The sequence below is a fragment of the Triplophysa rosa genome, linkage group LG5, assembly GCF_024868665.1.
Source record: "Triplophysa rosa linkage group LG5, Trosa_1v2, whole genome shotgun sequence".
In the NCBI taxonomy this organism is placed as follows: Eukaryota; Metazoa; Chordata; class Actinopteri; order Cypriniformes; family Nemacheilidae; genus Triplophysa; species Triplophysa rosa.
Window position 1 is genome coordinate 20,683,203 of NC_079894.1, and position 21,976 is coordinate 20,705,178.

General features: G+C 38.3%; 2 protein-coding genes across 9 annotated transcripts in view; one reads left to right on the plus strand and one right to left on the minus strand.

Moving 5' to 3' along the window:
- Positions 1 to 1,347: 1,347 nt before the first annotated feature.
- Positions 1,348 to 11,462, minus strand: crema (cAMP responsive element modulator a). Of its 4 annotated transcripts, none has more exons than XM_057333486.1 (8): positions 11,317 to 11,462; positions 8,920 to 9,019; positions 8,437 to 8,553; positions 7,737 to 7,774; positions 7,368 to 7,516; positions 6,270 to 6,458; positions 2,858 to 3,014; positions 1,348 to 2,768 (listed from the first exon to the last, which is right to left on the minus strand). In XM_057333486.1, exons 2-8 carry the CDS (start codon positions 9,007 to 9,009, stop codon positions 2,624 to 2,626), a joined length of 885 nt encoding a protein of 294 aa, XP_057189469.1. In that variant the 5' UTR covers positions 9,010 to 9,019; positions 11,317 to 11,462; the 3' UTR covers positions 1,348 to 2,623. The 4 variants fall into 4 exon arrangements, with proteins under 4 accessions (XP_057189469.1, XP_057189470.1, XP_057189471.1 ...); XM_057333487.1 differs by lacking the exon at positions 11,317 to 11,462 and adding an exon at positions 11,188 to 11,306; XM_057333488.1 differs by lacking the exon at positions 8,437 to 8,553 and having other exon boundaries at positions 11,317 to 11,460.
- A 1,916-nt stretch (positions 11,463 to 13,378) lies between these two features.
- Positions 13,379 to 21,976, plus strand: part of pard3ab (par-3 family cell polarity regulator alpha, b) — a 100,460-nt gene continuing 91,862 nt past the window's right edge. For all 5 annotated transcript variants that reach the window (XM_057333435.1, XM_057333439.1, XM_057333437.1 and 2 more), the window contains exons 1-2: positions 13,379 to 13,697; positions 21,344 to 21,445. In XM_057333435.1, the coding sequence (XP_057189418.1) occupies positions 13,578 to 13,697; positions 21,344 to 21,445 (222 nt within the window). In that variant the 5' untranslated portion in view covers positions 13,379 to 13,577. The remainder of the gene's footprint in view (positions 13,698 to 21,343; positions 21,446 to 21,976) is intronic.

Consider the following 21,976-nt stretch of genomic DNA (forward strand, 5'->3'; position numbering starts at 1 on the left):
TGTGTGTGTGTGTGTGTGTTGATCTAGATAATTTATGGCTCCAACCCCCATTTGCCACAGTAACTATTTTACTGAGTAAGATAGCAAGCACATGACAAAAGCACATAGCTTAATGATTTAATGAAAGAAAACACTTATTGATTATATTGATATTTAAATCATACTTTTATCTGAAAAATATTCCCACAAGATCCAGACAGATTGAACAGATAAACTGATCCTCAGACACTGAAATACTGGATTCTGCCATTTCACTGTATGTACAAACAGACAAAAGACGAGTTGAGATTCAGTTTCCCTGAACTCAGGAATTCCCTGGTTGTGAAACGTGTGCAAAGAGGAGTTTCGGCCTTATAATAAACAAGTCCACTAGATGGCAGTCTTATACAGACAATCACTCTACACATTCAGATCTTTCCCGTAAAGAAAAGCACGTGAACCATTAAGGTTAGCAAATTATAATCGTTTACAAGCCTCGGTACTGTGAGAAGATTCATAATATAAGAGATTTAGTAAAGTAGGCTATGCACATAGCTAGAAAGAAGAGATAAAAACTTTGAACACTTAGAAATGAAATATTTATAATGTTCAGTAGACTTTTACCATTTTTTGACCTCTTGGAACCTTTTGGAGGGGCCCTAGCCCTGGACCAGTAGTAGTACTTCTAATCAGACGTTTTTTCAGTTTGATGCATTTTGTAATAAAGTAGTAAAAGTACAGATAACAAAGATTTATTTTTATTCGTCAAAATAAAAAATTAGAATATGAAAATATGACAACATACGAATACTTTTAACCGTTTAACAACACAAAAATGTTTTAAAGTAGCTATGAACTCATTTGAAAATTCAGTTGAACCATAAACCGCAAAGCATTCTGATCAACGCTTGCTAAAACAATCTGCTGGTAAAACGTGTGTGAATGCATGGAAAAAATAAAAAAACTGTCCTCAGCATTTTTCCAATTATAGTGGAGGAACAGATGTAGAGACGGGGGGCAGTGTTGTACTGGACGTCTGTGAGATGGTAAAACTGCAGTAATCCAGCAGAGGGCGCGCGCGCACGCACATTGTGGAATTTTCCATGTTTGCATGTGTGTGCCAAACCTGTGATACAGCACATTCTGGACCCCTGAACACCTTAAAACATTCAGACAGACTTCAACTCTCCCTCAACACTGTCTGTATAATACAACATTATTCAAAGAAAAAAAAAAAAAGAAGTGTTTTATACACATCAACCGAATTCACTGCACTTTCAGTTAGGGTTAAGCTAGGCCTAACTTCAGTTATCTACATGGTTAGTTCACATGTAAACAATAGGATGAAATGGACAAAGAAAACAGAAGTGCTGAAAGCATCTATTTGCTTTATTTGTGAGGAAAAAATGAAAAACAACATTCAGAGACAAAACATCTGTTTCAAGGTCACGCTGGCAGATATACACGAAAAGAATGGGTCTGTTTTAGTCCATTGTTGCAGAAACTAACGTGTGCGTGCGTGTGTGTGTAGAGTCCATATCTGCAAGTGTTTTTGCACTAAATTGTCTACTTTAAAAAAGTTTTGTAACATCCTTTTCACCAAATACAAAACAAACAATAGTGCTTCTCCAAATAAATGAATCGCTATGCTTGCACAAAAATCATATACATTTATAAAAATATTTTATTAAAAATATATGTCAGCGCTCTGTACAGTGTTAAAGAAGTGCAGGGGATATGATCTTTTTTATATTTACATTAGTCTGAAGAGTTTTAAACTCACAACCTATTAAAACATTGAACAATATCCCTTCTCTGTTACTTTTATTTATAATAAAACAATAAAATGGTAATTCAGTACTGAGGTTTGAACCTTATGTTGAAAAAACATTTCTGACAAAATATTTCACTTAAAGTAACATTCATGTTTTATAACTGTGTTGCACAAAGTTACATTTTTCTGCACCACAATTAATTGAATGCTTCTAATATGTCATGAATTTGAGCACAGAGTAATGAATCTCATTAATAAACAGGAACATATGCAAAATAGATATATAGAGTGCTGGTGATTGAATTTTCCTCATTTGTTAATTGCTTTGGATTAAAAATCCTCTGAATAAATAAATGTCTTATAAAGGTAAAAATGCCATTATCTCTGACACTGCCCTAAGTAAAAGTGATGCAAAATTTTTCTTTTGTCTTGTTAAACCTATACTTTTGCATCCTGTTACATTTAGCCATAAGCTGCTGACTAATGTGCCTAAACACAAATTAAATGAACTCGTAAACCTATAGCTATATGAATTTAGAACAATTATGTTTAATAGGCAATTTAAAAATAAAAAAGGAAAACACCAATTATTTTTTCCACACATATCGATGAGGAGTTCCAGTTTCAGACAACAGCAATAATATACAACTTCGCCCATCTTAAAAAGAAGTGTATGAGAGAAAGAGATGGGCTGTAGGAATTAAGCTGTTGTCCTCAGCGTTCTCAAAGCAACAATAGCAACTTCTTACAGAAACATCTGGCCATACAAATAAACAAACAAAAAATAATAATAATATCCAGGTAATGCAAAACAAGAAGAGACAAGTAGTCTGTAAATCAGTCAGTCTTTCTGCAGTGTTTCCAAACGTGTTATTCTGGTTTGTGGCAGTAGATATCTTTAAGAGCTTTAAGCTCCTCAATGAGAGTCTTGTTCTGGTTTTCCAGCACGAGGACACGGTTCTCCAAACACTTCACATATTCTTTCTTTTTCTTGCGACATTCACGGGCCGCCTCCCTGTCACAAATCAAACACACTCGTCAGTAAGTTTGCACACACACATACAAACATGCTCATGCATACTTTAGAACTCAGGTGTTTGGTACCTGTTCTTCATCAACCGGACTTCTCTCTTGCGCGTGACCTCCTCTGCATTCTGCTGTGGGCTGTGCATTGCCCCCGGTGACGCTGCCATAACAACGCCTGGTGGTAACCCTGACGACGGGGAGCGGATCTGATATGCTGGCATGTCTCCTGTGGCAGCTAAACACACAAATATACAAAGATGTAATGTATGTCATTTGACACATAAGTTATAGCTCATCATAATATGCAACTTAAAACAACACTTTGTAGTTTTTCGACCTTAAAATAATGCCTTTAAAAATATTTCAGTGGTAGAACAACTCTTAACTGGACGAAATCTACTGCCGCTGCTACCTGAGCAGTCTCATAGCGGCTACAACCACACTATGTAAGTTCTGTGTTCGGGTTGGTACACAGCCCCGCCCATCCTCTGCCTGCGGAAGAGTGCAACATGGTTTCCAAACGACGTTTCGGCATTCGCCTGTTCCATCAGTTTAGTAAAGAAATTCACGTGGATTGCGATGCCCACGGGGAAGCTAATACAGCGATGTTATTTACGACACTGCAAACAGACAATTGCGCTGATCGACCACATGAAACTCACAAAAGACCAATCGCTGAGGAAAACGTGAGTAAAAGCACAAATGAAATGGAGATTTTTTTTCTCCTGTTTCTAATCAATAATTATCAATTTAATTCTATTCCGCTTTTTTGCATTGCATAAAAGCAGCTTTACAGTAAAAAAAAAAGGTGTAGGGAATGGGTAGGATATATGGAATTATGACAAAATAAAAGTAGACGTGTCAGAATATATCAAATCAAATATAAAAAAGGTGCGATATCAAAATGTAAAAAAAGCGTATGAGTGATGCTTACTGTGAAAAATTAAATGCATACAGTAAAAATAATTTCAAAGCAGGTATTAATTTCCATGTGACTTGCAGCACCACAAATGTAATAATGATTGAAAAAATAATAAAAATGTAAAAGAATATCTTTAAAAAAAAATTTTTTTGCGTTTTCATTTGGTGTCACTAGTGAGCCAGGTCTTGCCTGCACGCTGTTCACCTTTGGTCTGTATCCCTCATACATTATCCCCACACACACACGTCTGGTTTATTATCTCCGTGGGGACGGTCCAAAGGCATAATGATTTTTATACTGTACAAACTGTATATTTTATCCCCTAACCCTAAAGATCATAGAAAACTTAGCATTTTTAGATTTTCAAAAAGTATTGAGATAAACAATCAGACTTCTATTTGTGACCAGGTTTAAAAGTGCATCTCTAATCGGACTAATTAGTTTATGTGATGAATACAAAACAATAACAACTAGCAGTTACATAAAGGAATTCACACAAACATACCTAAACACAGGCAGCTAAGTTTGTAAAACGTTTGGTACTTATAACATTAAAAAACACTCAATACAATACAAGTAAATGTATTGCTTTAAAAGTAAAAATAAGATTACAGTTGGTTTAAAATCAGAAACACATGTCCTTCAACAAACCGGTTATGTTTTGACTTGACGCGTCTGTGTGTGTGTTATCAGACAATGTGACAAAGTGCTGACATCACTGTGTGCGTCATGGCCCGAACCCCCACCCGATTCCCCCTCTCTCTCTCTCTACTGCTCTCTGTCTCTCTTTCTCGGCTTCGGCCAGCTTCCAGGAAACAGACTGACGTCAAGCAAGAGCCCCGCCCCCTCATGCACCCTGCTTTTGTCCTCTCCATAGTCATGCAGAATGTGCAGCCTGATTTCGTAAACAGAAGCGTTTGAATGAGCGTGTGTGTTTTGAGGGAAACGTTAAAGCCACATGAAAGGACGAACAAACAAAAAAAAGCAAGCAAAAACACCGTAACTCATTCTTTCATTACATACAGAGAGAAAGATGTGTCACTTTCTAACTGTAGTATATTTTATGTTGATCTTATTATTCATTAATACATAATTTAAATGAAATAATTCTGAAACAAATACTTTTATAATAAGATTAACTTTCTTAATATAGAGCCTACATGAAACATTTGTAAAACAACTTTTACCACATAGTGGTAAACTATAGTTTTACCACATAGTGGTAAAAGTGAAGGCAGAAAAGTGAATATGACCAAAGAAATACACCAAGACAACATGCATAACGTCACACACATACAGTATACAAACACGCACACCAAGTGTCAAACCAACTTTCCATAATAAAACACACACAGCTCTCTCACCTGACTCGGTCTCTTCCCCAGTCACTGCCATCTCTATACTGTAGTAATCCAGTTAGATTTGTCTTTTGAACACTATTTTCTTAATTTCCTCAACCTTTCTTTCCAGATGCTTTACTGAGTGCTCGTCTTGGTACAGTTTCTCTCTCTGTCTCTTAAGTAAACTCTTTCTGACGCTCTTAGTTTGTGTTGTGGTGTAGCCTTTAACCCTCCCTCACACTATCTCCCTCGTTCCTGCTCTCTTTCTCTCTCTCTTGCTTGCTCGCTCACTCACTCACTCAGATTACTATTAAGGGCATTGACATCATTGTGACATCACTGCAGCCTCATAGGGAAATAACACACTGTCTCTGGAGAATGCCCTCCCTGCACTGTTGTGTGTCTCTATGTGTGTGTGTGAATCCGAGAGAGTGAACCATCTTTGTAATTAAACAACTGTGCTAAAACTCATGACCTGAGGGAGATTAAAATAGATTTCTAACAGGGAGTGTAACAGTACGTAATGTAAGTACTTAAGTTTGTTGCAGAAGAGAGGAGGGGAAAAGAGGAGAGAGGAAAGGAATGGGGAGAAGTAAGTTGAGTTTGATGTATTTTTAGATCATAATGACGCAAAAGCATTTCAGCACAAACAAAAGGAGACTGTGCCCATTTCACCTCATAACACTACGGGCATCTGGAATGGTTATCTACAACCGCGCACACACACACTACTTTTAATTAAACAAAACAAATGCACAGACTCAGGCATAAACATTACGCTTAACCCTAAATCCCTAGCTCAACTCTTCATAAAGCACACACAGCATTCTCTCCAAGCATTGAACACAATAGCTTTATATTAAATGTGTACTTTTCAAACAAGATTTTTTTAACCGAGTGAGCCATCTTTGCAAATCCAGATTTTTTACTTTAGTGCCGTCACAACAGATTTAACCAGTTTGCTGCGAAGCACATAACAAAACAAGTCAAACAAGCTTCCCACAATGCAACATGTGTCCTTCCATGATCAAGACCAGTTATCCGCAAATATAGCTTATAGCCATATTTTTATCGTCAATTCATGTTCATCTGACTAAGAACAAACGCAGAAGAATGATTTATCTGGATCAATTGAAATAAAACCGCAATAAAAAAAGAATTTGGTTTTACAGAGTCTTCTGTACAGCTGGAGCAGATGTAAGAGACATACAGAGGTCTGGTGTCTTACCCTGAACAAGCACATGTCCAGCAGATAGCAGTAGCTGCTGGCTGAGGTCTCCCGCCTGGGGGTTGTACTGCAGGATAGTAGCCCCGGGTTGGGGTGTGGCAGGACAGGGAAGAGTCAGAGCCTGAACTCCCTGTAGGGCTTCTCCTCCAGGCCCGGCCAACTGTATCGCTCCATCCTGTGTGATTGCGACTACACCGACACAAAAAACAGGACCATTAGTCTAAAATCTGTTAAAGGGATAGTTCACCCACACTCATAAAGATAAAGGTGCTTCAAAAGGTTCTTCGATGCCATAGAAGAACCTTTTTTTGTCTAAATGGTTCCATAGAGAACCTTTAACATCTGAAGAACCTTTCTGCTTTACAAAAGGTCCTTTGTGGTGAAAAAAGGTTCTTCAGATTATAAAAAGGAAAGAAAGAGATGGTTCATTAAAGAACCTTTGACTGAATGTGTCACAGTCACTAGCTGGAGTGCCCTCTCAAATCCACTAGAGGGCACTCCCCTCATCACTTGGACTGTCATATCACACTACATTACCCATAAACCATTGCCCGGACTCATTATCCATCGTTACTTTCACCTGTGTCCTGTTAACTGTTCTTTGTCTGCCTATTTAAACCGGGTCTTCTCAGTTACTCATGGCCAAGTCTTATTTTGTGTCATACTGTAATTCTAAGCGTTCTCTGTCTGGATGGCTAGTTTTGTTTTGTTTTGTTTTGTTTTGTTTTGTTTTGTCTTGTTTTGTTTTGTTTTGTCTTGCCTTGTCGTGTCGTGTTTTGGATTACTCTTAGCCTTTGCCCTGTGGATATGTTTGTTTAGGTTTGGACTGACCACCTGTGTTTGGATTTTGTCTTTGGATTACCCCCTAATAAACTGCATTTATTGTCTTATATGTCTTCGTGCAGTTCGTGACAGAATGGTTCTTTGTGGAAACAAAAATGGTTCTTCTACGGCATCGCTGTGAAGAACCTTTTAAGCACCTTTATTTTTAAGAGTGCAAAAATGTGTATTCTGTCATTATTTACGCACCCTCGTGTTGTTCCAAGCCTGTAACAAATGGTTTGTTATGTATAAGATGAGTAATGAATTCAGACGTACTGTATTGCCCTGAGCTGGTCTGGTAGATTGAAGATGATGCGGTAACCGTAGCAACACTGGAGATGGGTGGTGTTTCCTCCTCCACTTTCTCCTCTTCCTCAATTTTTGGCACAGCAGGTACATCTGAAGACAACTCATTAAGAATTTTCCTGAACATACATGACATAAATTAACAACAAGCAAATGTCAATTTGACATTAAAATGACAATAAAAGACATCAGCGGCAGTCATAAAATGTAAGAACTATTATTTTGTTTTGATGTGTGGTTTAGAGAATTTTATTGTTGTGTGCATAGAGATAAATTATATCAAGTCTGACCAAGTAGATATTATGTCACAGGTATCTGATTGGTTAAAATTAAGCTCACCTATAAGATGGTCGTCTGGACAGAATCTCTCGCGTCTTCTGTGGATCAAATAAAAAATAAAAATGTAAATAGTTTTTACACATAGATATATACAAGACTTGGAATATGGTGCACAAGTCATATAGCTTGGAGGGGGATTTTTTGAAAAATCGTTGTTTAAACTTCTTCACTATGTGCAACTCTGTTGCATTTTTACTGGATTCATTTATTTTTTAAATCTGAAAAGAAACATCAGGATATTTAAAGAACACACTCACTTTATATTTTGCATGGAATAATAAACACATCAAGTCACTTACAGTATGTTTGACGTCACAAAAGTAACATTTATTACATTTTACATAAAGTTTATAATTGTAACTTCTTCTCCTGAGATTTCTTTGGTCTGTGTGTGCCCAAGAAGATCAGACGCACAGACCTTTCACACAACTCAAATCTCATTACTGCTACATACAGCTACTCTGCTTGTTACTATGTCAATCTGCTTTTTTCAGTCCAGTGATCCAGGATAAGTAAATGTTCCCTGTGATTGGTTGCAGCTCTAACTGTGCACAATGTGATTGGCCAATCGCTCCAGGGGAAGAAACAGGTTGTGTGTATAAGATCAGTCATTTATAGTGACGTTTACTAGTGGGTTGCATTTACACAGGTCTTAAGGCTGTAATGTAGCGTATAAATAAAAATGTGCTAACGTGTGTACCTGTGCAGTTTGTATCTGAGCTGACTGTATAACTGAGGACTGTGTTGTTTGAATGACTCCCTGCACCTGTAGTGTCTGTCCACCAGGTAATGACATCACTGCCACACCCTCATCCACCTGACATAGAGAGAGACAGGCAGAGAGTAAGCCTCGTCTGGTTCGGTTTAATCTTCCAATACAGTAAAGTTATATTTTGTCTCATGTTGAATAACCTTTTAATATTTAGTCTGTAAATATTGCCAAGTGCCATGGTTTTGGTTCACTAAAGTATCTTGGTGTATCATATTATACCATACCATGTTTTATGAATAGGGTAATCAGACCACTACAGATTGTACCATGGTACTACACTGCACTTTTTGTAGGGAATAGGAATTTCACAACTTAATTGAACACTAACTGCACTAAAAATCTGTGTACCAGTGTGCATGATATAGTATGTGTAGAAACAGAAAAGGCACACAATCTTTGTAAGCGTTGTACCTTTGTGAGTGAATCAGAGTCCGACTTAATCTCACTTGTTACTTTCTCTGTTGCACTGGCTTCCTGTTGCTCTACGGTTGCAGTTTCCATGGTGATCGGCCTAGCAACAGCACAGAGAGGAAATGCATGGTCAGCGCTTTATAGTTTTACGTCACAAGATTTTAAATGACAGGATGCATTTCATGCACTCATTTGTTTTAGCATCATTTTAAATGTAATGATGTAATGTCATAAAATTAACTGTTCGATAAAATGTCTGATTTTGAGAATTTTCATGTTGGTTGCTATGGTTTAAATGGCTGTTTAAATGACTACATATGACAAAGCAGCCCATGTTCAATGTATACTACCATTCTAAAGTTTAGGGTCACTTTAATAAAATGATAATAAACCACTTTTGATCTGAAAGGGTATGCTTAAAATGTACAATATTCTTTTTTTAATCATGATTCCCAGTTTATCATTTTTATTGTGTTATTCTATAGTTTCAAGTTCACTATTTCCAGAGTTTCGTATTATTTTTAAAGGTAAAAATCTCAACAAAGAACGAATGACTCTAAACTTTTGGATTGTAGTGTGGGTCACACTCAGTGTTGGGTAAGTTACTCTGAAAAAGTAATTAATTACTAGTTACTAATTGCATATTCAATAGTGTAATTAGATTACTGTACAAATTACTCTCTCCAAAAAGTATTTAGTTACTTATTACTAATTACTTTCTATATCCTATATCAACCTTGATTAGTTAAGTGATTGAAGGATAGACATGAAACGGCTTATTTAATTCATTCAAATAAATAATATTAAACTACATAAAGAACATTATTAACTGACCAAAGTATTACAAATGTGAGAATTATACATTAAAGTACGGATTTTAAAGTTAGACTTTGAATTTTGATGTCAATTCCATTATTGCACACACATATTACTAGGGTTGGGAATCGTTTCAATTTTATCGATTCCAATTCTGATTCTGCTTATCGATTTCGATTCTTATCGATTCCCAGTTTCGATTCCACAGTTGAAGTAAAACATTTAGATATCAACCTGTATGGTCATTTAGCCTGCTTATTGACTTGTTTGCAAAATGTATATATATATATTTATGAGCACCGTTTCGTGTATATTTAAACATAGAAACACACCTTTTCTGATTTATTACAATTTGTATTATCATAGTTGAACTACATCATGGTTAAACTGCAGTTACTATAATGCAAATATGGTTAATTTGTGATTCCTGTGCTTTAATACAAATTCTATAACTAAACTATGCTTAATATAGTAAAAAATATCGATAATTTTCATAAGCGCTTTTATTGAGATATCAGCAGATCATGCAACGCATGTACTTTTCTGAAAGTATGCACACAGGAATTGATAAGAGGAATTCAAATTTTAATCTCAAGTATCCGATTCCTATTCCTTTCGATTCCGATTCCAAATTGGAATTGATTTTCGATTCCCAACCCTACAGATTACACAAAGTATTTAGTTTAATTACATCAGAAGTAACTAATTAAATTACAGAAAAAATAACAGTAATCCCTTACTTTACTTTTTCAAGGGAAAAGTAATTCAATTACAGTAACTAATTACTTAGTAACTAGTTACACCCAACACTGGTCACACTGTACATGTCTGAGAACTTTAGAGTTTGAAGCGTTTATGTCTGAAGGAAAACAATTCAAGCACGCACACAGAAACGAAACGAGTGAGGGCAACAACACTTCCTCGTTTTCTGAACGCAGCTTGACCAGAGCAAAAACCTCAACAACAACAACAAAACTATTCAAGATATGAAACCTCATGCATGTTATGAGGAAACTACCTTTACTGCATTGCTTTAGACATTGGTATTTGCCTGTGTTTATTTAAGCGTGCATTTTTAAGTCTTCTGAATCGACAGAACCAATGCGCGCACACTAAACAGCTCTCGCTTACGTAAGAGCGCAGTGGCACGCAGATAGACATGAATAATAGAAAACATCCACGGCCTTTTAAATACATGTTAGCAACTTGCAAAGATCTTTTTTAGGCACACTGTCTGCTTTTAATGTTATTTGCCAAGTCCGCTATCAAGCTGCGTAATTCTCCACAATCTAATCAATCTCGCCAGCCTCGTATACAATGTAACGAGTTCCCTCCATTTCGTTGAATGTAATTTTAATGTATCATTTGACACATTCAGAGTTTAAAGTCCAGCCGCGTTTCGTTATTCGTTTTTTATTATTGTCAAAAACAGGAACTTCCGAGACAACTTGCCTCTTTTGCGCAATATTCTACAGCAGATGTTATTTTGATAAACTACAGTGTAACAGCAGCTACATCTTCTTCCTGCGCTCCTCTCTAAATCCTCTTTGGCAGCAGGTCTTCATGCCAGTAATAACTTACCCGAGTTTTACGTAGAGAGTCTCGTCACTGGTTACGGGTGGAGTGGAAGCCCGACTCGCTGTACACGTAGCGCCCACGTCAGCTCTGATGATGCGTCTGGGAAATGTGGACTTTGCAGTCACAGGCCCCGATAACACACACACTATTTACTTGCGCACACACAGACCGAGTGCAGAAAAGCTACACTAGGAGGAGCCTCGTCCATAGGAGGAGACGCTGTCAGTTACCAAATGATGTCAACAACTCCTTATACGAATTTATTTCCATAATGAATACATAAAAACAAAATATAATTTATAATAATAATGTTAAAAATGTTTGGATAAAACTCCAGTATATAAAATTGGCCTGAATAATGACAGTACGTGTTTACTAATAAAGACATATTATATCTATATTTAGCTCTACACAAAGAATAGCAAAAAGTAATTTACTCATTAAAATGGTTATATAATATCTACCCTTTCTTGTTTATAAACGTTTTAAGCAGTTTCAATATAATGGAAATAAAACGATAAAATAGCGCCATCTTGCGCTAGAAGAATTATGTCGGCTCTTTTTACTCCATTGAATATTTGTTTTACTTTTGCAAGTCAATTGTATACAGTAGGCACGTTCCTTTTGAAAACTGTCATGATTTTTGCCCGAGAAAACAAATTACTGAACACATCTTTTCAATGGCAAGGCATGTTGTCACACTAGCCTAAATGGGAAAGTTGTCACAGTACAACATGCTTTTAAGCTTTAAAGTAATATTATGGTGAAAAACATACACAAAACAAAAATGTAAAATACAAAAATATCACAGTGTTAATTTGGCTAACCAATGTTGCCAGCATTCATTAGTATACATGCACATTCAAATGTTTATAATGTAATAATGCACCCTAAACTGACCTTTGTGAAACCCTTCAGCACAGTTTAAAATTTCAGGTAAAACAGTAGGCCTACTGTAAGAATGGATTGTATAAGATCCACCCTTCCTATAGGGGTATATTTACCAGATCTACTGGTCTAGAAACCACACTCCCTAAGGACACATACACAAACATGTTTCAAGTATGTAGTCACGATAGTCCACTGACTTTGTCAGCAAAAGCAACAGTTTTAAGTATAAGGTTAAAATTCTGAGACTCACTGTGTTCACCCCACCCCTGTTACATATAAATAGTCCTCCTATATTTCCCCATACACAATAGAATCGGAAGAAAGGGATAGTGCAGTGAATATTTGGGCTGATACATCAAACCTGGTTGTGGGAAGATAGAAAGGTTTTACGGGCAGCTGCTTTGAACCAGAGACAAAACGCATTGCAGACAGAGTGGCACGCAGAACTGTGTTGCTTTGATGGATACTAACCTGCGATCAGACCTGACTGCAGTATGAAGACCACAAGAACAGTTCTTCTACAGGGGTTTTCTGTCTAATGGAACTAGAGCATCTGATCATTGTGCCTCACAGAGATCAAAGCGTGTGTTTGTAATCCCACAGCTGTTCCATTGAAGCTTCACTCAACTGGGTTTGTAGAACTAATCTGTATCAGGCCTCTGGTGGGTGGGTGTGGTTTCACAGCCTATTGCCACCTGCCCAGTGTTTCTATTTTAGTACGCCTCTGCCCTACAAGCATAAAGTTCGATGTGGCACACACGAATACAAAAATGTACACACAATTCTGCATATGCACAACTGCATGCATGTGTTTTCAGAATGCACATGTGCTAAATCATTCACAAAGTACCCGTGCTGGTATGCATAACCTCGGTTTCTCATTACACACACAATTCTCTATATTAGTAAGGTCATTTCCATTGATTTTATATCAGGCAAATTATATTTTCTATACCTTACCTAACCCTCACAGAATCACTAGATAGCCTATAAAGAAAAACGTGATCTGGCTGATGTATGAGCCTTTTTATCTAGTGAAGACCAATGTTTTGATATTTCACTATCAGGGAAGACACTTGGCCCTCACAAATATTACGCCTGCACATCTCTTCACCGCCAGAGGGCGCAGGACGCCAGTTTGCGTGGCTTCCGAACGCACTCCGGACTACGCGGTTCCCGTACACAATCCCAAACACTAAACAGGTGGTCATACGCCGCCGCGCTGCGACCGACGCGATGAAACGGAACGGGCACCGATTTTAACTTCTACACCGATAAGGTGCCGAACCAAAGATTATTAATGATCTGGAATTCGAGACACGGGAACCTTTAATCCCGAGTTTCCCCTGGATTCGGGCAGGAGAGTGGAAACTATGAAAGTGACTGTGTGTTTTGGAAGAACTCGGGTCGTTGTTCCGTGCGGAGATGGCAACCTTAAAGTGCACACGCTCATCCAGCAGGCCGCGATGCGGTACAGGAGAGCGATCGCCAAGGTGAGATGCTGTTTCATGGTAACATCTGATTGTGCGTTTGCAACATTGTTGCGCTGGACGCCACCGGTGTAGACTGCAACATGGCGGTGTGCAGACGGAGTGAGCGGGGGAAGGGATTGGGACCGTCCGGACACTTTAACTCAACTAAACACGGGATAAGACCAGCTTTATCCCCCAATAAATCACGCTTTGTGTGTATATTTCTCCTTTAATATGTTAGCCAGTGGTTGTTTATCATCATGGGTACAGTAGACTGGTGGAAACCAGTAAGGAGTGGGTCAAGATGAAGTAGGAGGGAGAAGTTTACTCCACGTTATTCCCACTCTGGGACCCGTTAGAAATGACATTGTTTATTAGGCACATCATACAATGTAAATGCACCTCTTGTGACTTGCTGGATGTGACGCATGTGTTTGTGATTTGCAATGAAACGTTGTTTTAAACTTTTTCGTGTGTAAAGACAGAAAGGGTCTCGCGCTTTGTTTTAATGACTAGAGCTGATGTTGCTAGGCTAACCTTAACGGATATATCGTCATCACACTTGACACCTTTAAACCGTCTGCTATTCGAGTTACACCCCGTCTAAACGCGACGAGACGCTCCAGTTAACAAAGCTGTCTGTCTGTCGGGTGCGAGCGCAGCGGACGCGCGCGGGGTTCTGGACAGTCTGCTCGGTTGCTGTGAGCGTTTTAATTTGGTAGCGTCGCGAGCGGTATTTTAGACTGGGTTTTTTAACGTAAGCCCATAATGGTCTTTTTCCAGTCTATGCAACACCAACAAATGTCCCACATAAGCACAATCTTAAATGCGCATTAGTGAGAAACGGGAATTTACGGTAATATCGTTCAGTATTCAGGTTTTAAAGTGAATATGTTTCGAGGCCCAGAGATCTCAGGAGAGCAAGAGTCAGTTAGACAAAAGCCCGTTTGTTCACATGAATAAATATGTTTTTCTTTTAGTAGTGTAGCAGGACAATTGTTTATGTCGCGCTGGCCACATGTGAGTGTGATGGATGATTTGGTGATTATTGAAGGTGGTTGGCAACTTAGCACTTTTGTTTGCTCCAAAACATCACAACTGTCATATATGGCAGTGACGACAAAACTGGTATTATGATGTAAAAGTTTGTTTTGTTGACACTATTCCATTGTGACGTATAAGATGTGTAGTAGCCTACCACTATGATGTAGTTGACATGACGTGTGGGGTGACATTGTGATGTCATAGGTGAAGTTATGAAATGACAACTAATGTATCTCACGATAGTATTATTTTAATAGCTAGCTGATGTTGTGAAGATTCACTTTTAGGTTAAGGGTTATGTGACTATAAATTGTACGTTTTTCTACAATGTTTACTCCTCTTTACATTAACTACTTCATTTGCATTACTTCGGGTTGTGGAAAGGTTTTCGATTATGTAATGTTGTTATGATAACGTAAACTATGATTAAGGTTTTTTGCTTTTGTGGAGTGTTATTATACGTTATGATGTCACTTGCAATGGAGTCATGTGAATAATGAACCACAGTTTGCTTTGAGAGAGTAAACGGTGACAGTGTTTGAGAATGTGTGACCTGCCGTATTTGTCCTGTTACACTGTCAGTCATTCTGTTTGCTTTGCTCTTTACCCCTAATCCCTCTGTTCTTCTTCTGTATCAAGCTCTCGCTTTCTTTCATCACTCTTTCTAGCTTCTTGTCGTTCAACTGCTGAGACTGAGGCACTAACTACTCTTTATGCCACATACACACGCACACAGGCAGACAGAGGCATTCTGTGTGAGACTGTGGGTGTCTGTTTAATGGATGATCTGTTCTGCATTATTATCCATCAGAATATCTGAACACCAGCACACATAATTTCTGTCTGTCAGTTTTAAATTTTAAGGGCCATTAGTCAGTGTGTGCTGCAGACAGTGCAGGAATACATTTTCCAAGTAATACATGGGCCTTATAATCTCAGCATTTAGGATTGTAGAACAGTATTTTCTTGTCTGTTGAAATGCATAAGCATCTGCAGCTGCAACATATATATTATGTAATCAAAAACCTTTATTCTGCAAACGACAAGTCGCGATTAATCGTTTTGCAGCCCTAAAATGTTAGTTTATAGACCTGATGAAGAACCTGATCCTGCAGCTTTTGCATTAGCAGACTCCAGAGACGTATTACAATGAATCGAACATCTCTCATCAGCCCGTCTTGCACATGAGCTTTGTTGTTTTTTCAGAAATTATGCATTGATCGGAGAGGAAATTGTTTAAACATACATAGCAAAGCTTTTATAGTTTTGTGATGTGTACAATGAAGTGCACAGTGGTTTGTAGTTCTTTAGATTGCACCACAGTATGTTACACAGCATAGATTTGAAAACCCTTATGAAAGTTACTGAAGCACAACTACACAGTTTAGTGGTAGTAATATATAAGTTTGATGAAACATGAGTTTTACAAGTAGAGTTTAGCGGTCTGAAATGTAAACCATTCAAAAAAGGAACGTCTCCGTGTAGGCTACATCTAAATCAGCTAACCTCTTGAGACCCAGCTATCATTATACTTCAGTATCACAAGATTCTAGGTAATTCCCAGTCTTAGCAACTCGTCTCTACGGGACAGGCCTCCGAGATGTTGTCCTACCCTCAAGCTCATCTTTGTCTTTAGTTATTGCTTTATAAAGAAAGCATTACAGCATAACCTGTAAATGTGACTTTTGTCATTAGGACCCCCATATGTTGACAAACCCTAGATGTCTTCACATGGAAAGAAGGCATTGTTGATGTATACTTTTGTTTTGGAAAACAGAGAGCTTTCTGCAGAGAATCAGCCTCATGCTGAACTTTTACCGGGGAAACTCTTAGAAAAAAGAACAACATTAGATCGCCTCAGATAACCTGCACTGTTGAATTATTATTTGATAATCCCAGATCTAAAAATCACCTCAATGTGATGGGGTAGATCAAGTGCATGGAAAAACTGTGGTGTGAAGGTTTGTCATACAGTTATAATAGTGTGTGAAGATTTATTGTGCCTGTTTTTGGTCATAAGGTCTTAGCTGCCTTTAATTTGTTTATAAATAAAGGATGTTCTTGGTCTAGATTCAGGTTTATTGGGCCCCTTCCAACCACACATGTCTACTGCTTGTGTCTAAAGCACAAAACACACATACAGGCTGCTGTAATGCATGCAAGATAACAGTGTGGACACAACCGCTGCGTTCTCAGTCCTGCTGTGGGGTCACACACACACACATGTAAATATGAGCTCATTGGTACAGAGCTTCTAAAAGAGACACTGACACATTCCGATTGGATCTTGCACACCATGTGATTAAATCGGTTGGCTGTAAAACATTCAATAAGCCTCTGTAAACAGCAGAACAACCTTGCTGTTCAGGACACAGAAAACCTTGCATGTCTTTACATAGACATACTATGTTACAGTTTTCTTGGGACACATTATACATATTAATATTATAGTGCATGTATGTATTTGTAAATACGAGTTTACACTCACACACATTCAGTCACAATTACGTTTCTCACAGACTGTCTGTCTGCTTTTTACTCCAGTAAATTCTCAGAAATGTTGCTAGTTTTTGAAATAGTAACAAAAGGCATAGGCACATCTTGTGAACTAGCAACAGATCCGGAATTCATGGCAAAAAATTTGTTCCTCGAACACACACACACACACAATGTTGTGGGGTATTACCATCTGGTTTTCACTCCTGTGTGTTTAGTGTAGTCTATAGGCCGACTACAACAATGCATCCCCCCTTTCATCATTTGTAAATATGAAACAAGACGTATTAGTCCCGTGGACATTTTGTATTTATCATAATATCCCCACAAAATGTCTTTTTCGGGGTTTGTTATTCTTATGGGGGCACATTCTGAATGGAATAAACCTGTCTATACAAGTGAAGGCACACTGTTTGTGATCTTCTGTGGGTTGGTTCTGTTGCTGTGTGTGTCTGCGAGTGTTTATCTGGCTGCCAAGCTGTTCTGAATAGCATGAGATCCGCAGAGGAGTATTTCAGGCTGCGTGAAGGCTTGATCCTGAGGCCACTGCTTTTAAAAGCACCGTTTAGCATTTGTGTGAATCTCCTGGTCTGTGTATGTGTGTGGGGGAGAGGGAGCGATTCTGTCTTTATATGGTCAGATCTCCAGAATGATATTTAAAACATTAACACGAGTGTTGCTGGAATAGCTTAAGACAACAGCTTGTCTTATAAATTCATATGCATACATGCTCACTCTCTGTGGTAAGACAGCCGGCATTCACTGGCTTTGAAGGCAATATTTAACAGCATTTGAAACACATTCAGGTAGAAACATAACATATGATTTTCACTACAGTATCTTCTCAGAAATGTTGTTTTCGTAATGGTTATGTATATTTATATAATGGGCACATCTTGTGAACTAGCAACAGCCGATTCTGAATCCATGGCAAAAATATTGCGATTGGAGACAACTGAAACATTAAAAAAGGAGGGGGCTTGATTTTCAGAAGCTGAATGGAATTGAAATTGAATGGAATTGGCTGTATGGGGTTACGTATTTATTTCAAGCCTATTTCAGATCTGCTAGAGGTGAACCATTTCAGAGGCGATAAAGGTTATGATTGATAAAAGATTGTAAAACTTGGGATAGATAGACACTCAAGTATTTGTGGCCACAATACAGTAATACCGGGGTCTTACTGGAAAAACAAAACTATTTTACAAGGTGGTGATTTCGTATGAATTTGTATCATGGGAATCATACAAAAATGTTGTAATTAGGTCCACCCCTTAACACAACCGTCACTTGGGTGAAAGTAGATCGTATGAAAATGTAAAGAAAGGCATTGCATGGATTTATATGAAGTATCCATCAAATTGCTGAAACTAAAAAAAAGTTACAAATTGCCAAAAGATTGTGACTCGTTTCCTTGTGACTTTTTTTTCCCAAAGACTTTTTAACACCAAACAACTCGAAACATTTGACAACAATGATGCTTAGCCATAAGCTAGCGAACATTGGGCTCAATGCTAATTTTATGATTTATTGTAATTTTATGTTACGTATTCTGTTGTGGTATGACTTTTGGCAACACTGTTTTAGGGATGGGTGATTGCCTACTACTTAATCTTATATTGTTTGATTCAATATACACACACTTCAGTATTTTCAGTATTTTGTAAGAGCCGCTGAACTGTGCACAGCAAAACAAAGTGCATTCTTAGAAAAAGCGATTTTGTTTTAAGGTTTTAATCTGCTCGACCGGTGTCTCTGCTGAAGCCGTGACGGGTTTCACAAGGTTAGCAGTGATTTTGCTCCGTCCTGCTGCTGTGGATGGGGCTGATGATGATGGTGTTCTATATTTAACCCTCAGTCGAGGCTTTAATGGATGTGATTTAATTGAGTCTGGCTGAAATGAGTTCGAGTGTGTGCTGAGGAAGAGCAGCTCTGGAGAAAGCTAGTTTTTGTGCTCTGTATCGTCTCTTGTAAAACCAAACAAATTTGTGTGTACATAATATATATACAGTACATCTGGGCTATGGGGGTTTGTACATCCTCTTACAGGTAGGTTATGAATGGGACTGTGGAACAAAGGTTCAAGATATATAGATATATTTAATAGGGATTATTCAAGGGCTGCACGATAATTTATCGCGATACCACTAAATCCTATTGAAATCGAGCTGGCTGCGATATGCAATGTGTCGATATTTTTTAATGCGTAGCTTGTCTGTGAAGCACGGCTCTGGTATCAGTAGGAAATGCTGCTCGATCTAAAAGCAGTGCGAGTTTGAGTCGCTTATAATGTGCATTTGAAAAAGCAACACCCGTCAAACATGATCATTATAAATATACTTTATTATCATAAAAATACCTGATGAGGCTTGAGTAACAGTGATAAAAAGATGTCCATAGGCATTTCCTAGATTCTAGAAGGTGTTATGGTCTTCTTCTGCAGTGCGTATTTGGAGTTTCCGCACGAGAGCGCCCTCTGGCTTTCGGATGCAGCAGCATTTTCCCGTACTTCACTCAAAAGCTGTGCATAAATCACGTGATATTTATCGTCGGTTTATCGCGACAGCCCTAAATCTCGTTTTGCATTTGTGTCATATGTTTGCTATTAGTGTTTTACATGGCTCTTCAGAGTAGACGCTGTAATAATAATGCATAATAGCTGGACGTGACCGTGTCTTTGTTCCAGTAAGGGCTGTGAAATGACTCCTATTTCCTGCATTTTGCTGAATGGGAGGCAGTTGGTAAGAAAAGAGGCTTTATAAAGAACACTTCTTTGCTCTCTGTTGGTAGATGTTGACAGTCCCTCATTGGAGCGCATGTTTGGGTTAGCGGACATGTGCTTTCTCCAGAGATTTGTAGAAGCTTTATTAGCATAATAAACACGGGCTTACATTACCAAAGCATTAATAAATATTACATACGCACACATACATGTCTGTGTAATGTTTATTATATATAATATCAGTTTGTATATCTAGTTACTTTGTGCACCTCAATCTTTCTCAGCTGTTCAATAAGACATGGGCGCTCTCCTGTATCACATAGCACTCACTTGTCTTTTTACAGAAGACAATCCGCTCAGTTTACACATACACACAGGTCTCTCTGAGAGTGACATACTCATGTTACTGAATGTGTCCTCATTTAGGACTATTTGCTTGTGAACGGAGGGAGAATAAACACAAAAAGGCAGAAAAAACATTTTCTTCTGTGCTTGTCCCGTCTGTCTGTGAGAAAGACAGATTGTGATGGTCGAGGATGTGGAAGCATCATTTCTCTCTGCAGAAGAGACTCAGAGAAGAAAAGGGCCGGGCTAAACAGGTATAGTTAGTTCTGATTGGTTCTTTGAGATGTTGTCCTTTGATTGGCTGGGAAAGGCAATCATTGTTTATTGTTGACTGTTTTGATGCAGATCTGTGTTGTGCTGTTTATTTTACGTCTTAGACTCTCTATGTTTCAGTGCTGAACTTGGAGCCGTCTGACAAGCCGTTTGTGCTTCAGATGGACTGTAAGTGATACCTCAGATCACGTGGCTTATTGAAGAGAGGTGCACTTATTACTTTTTAAAGTAATCGCAAAAGTCACACAGTGGAGGAGGAATCCAAGTGGACCCATCTGGACCAGAATATGATAAAGATTTAAGTGTGGGCTCACTCTTGACTTTTTATCAATCCACCCAGATGCATTGTGGTCCAGTTTTCTGCATCCGGGCATCACTCGTCCTTCAGAAAAAGCTTCTTTGACATGTTTTATAGGTTGGGCCCCAACTAGAAAGTGGATTCCTGATAGACATATTTTCCACGGTTCAGGTCATGTGCATTGTCTAGTTTATGTGTGTTGTTTAGTCCGGCTGGTGGGTGTCGTGTAGCTCTGTAATGACCTGTGTGTGTGTGTGTTTGTGGTGTCTGGTTGATATCCTAGAGTCAGGTGCATTATCCTGATTAGTTAAACCTTCATTATCTTTGTGCTTTTTCTCATTTTGTTGAGTGTCCTCTGTCTGTCTGTCTGTCTGTCTGTCTGTCTGTCTGCCTGTCTCTTAAAACCAAAGTTTTGATGTCATTTGTTAACCCACCTCTCTCTCTCTCTCTCTCTCTCTCTCTCTCTCTCTCTCTCTCTCTCTCTCTCAGGGTGAAGAGTACTGGGTACAGGTCTACAGACTCGAACACAGTGATGGAGGAATTCTGGATCTGGATGATATTCTGTCTGATGTGGCAGATGACAAAGACAAGGTGAGAGACAGACAAACACAAAAATACACACTCAAGCACTGCTAACATTCTGTTCTATAACGGGCAGCGCTTGCCATTCCCGTGTCTGTGTGGGTTTAGTAGTATATATTTTAGTTACAGGTATCGGATGACTCTTGTCTCCCAATAACCATGACCTCATTTGAGGATGCACTCAGACACACACTGCCTTATACTCCAGTGTTTCTTTTGCGACATCACTGGGAATGTTGTGAATCTGTGTCCAAAGGTAACGCGGTAGATTTCCAAACAGAACCCTGCTCAAAACACAATAGAAAATATAAAGTCTTTAATAGTTATGATGGGAATCATATTGGTTTTAATGGAAACTACAATGGGGTCTACTGGTATGTGATTAATACTTTCGGTGGGATATTATCTGGCAGATGAGAACCAGTAGAATATCATTAAATTCTGTTGAAGTAATGCCCAAACACACTGCAAAAATGAAATTTGTAATGGTTTTAATGGAAAGAAGCTAATGGTTTGAACCATTAGAATTTCTGTGATGGT

Coding starts and splice junctions, on each gene's coding strand:
- crema (XM_057333486.1), bottom strand. CDS start 9,009: ATGGAAACTGCAACCGTAGAGCAACAGGAAGCCAGTGCAACAGAGAAA. Junction 7,775..8,436: donor CTCAGATACAAACTGCACAG/GTACACACGTTA, acceptor TTTGATCCACAG/AAGACGCGAGAGATTCTGTC. Junction 7,517..7,736: donor TCCAGACGACCATCTTATAG/GTGAGCTTAATT, acceptor ATGTATGTTCAG/GAAAATTCTTAATGAGTTGT.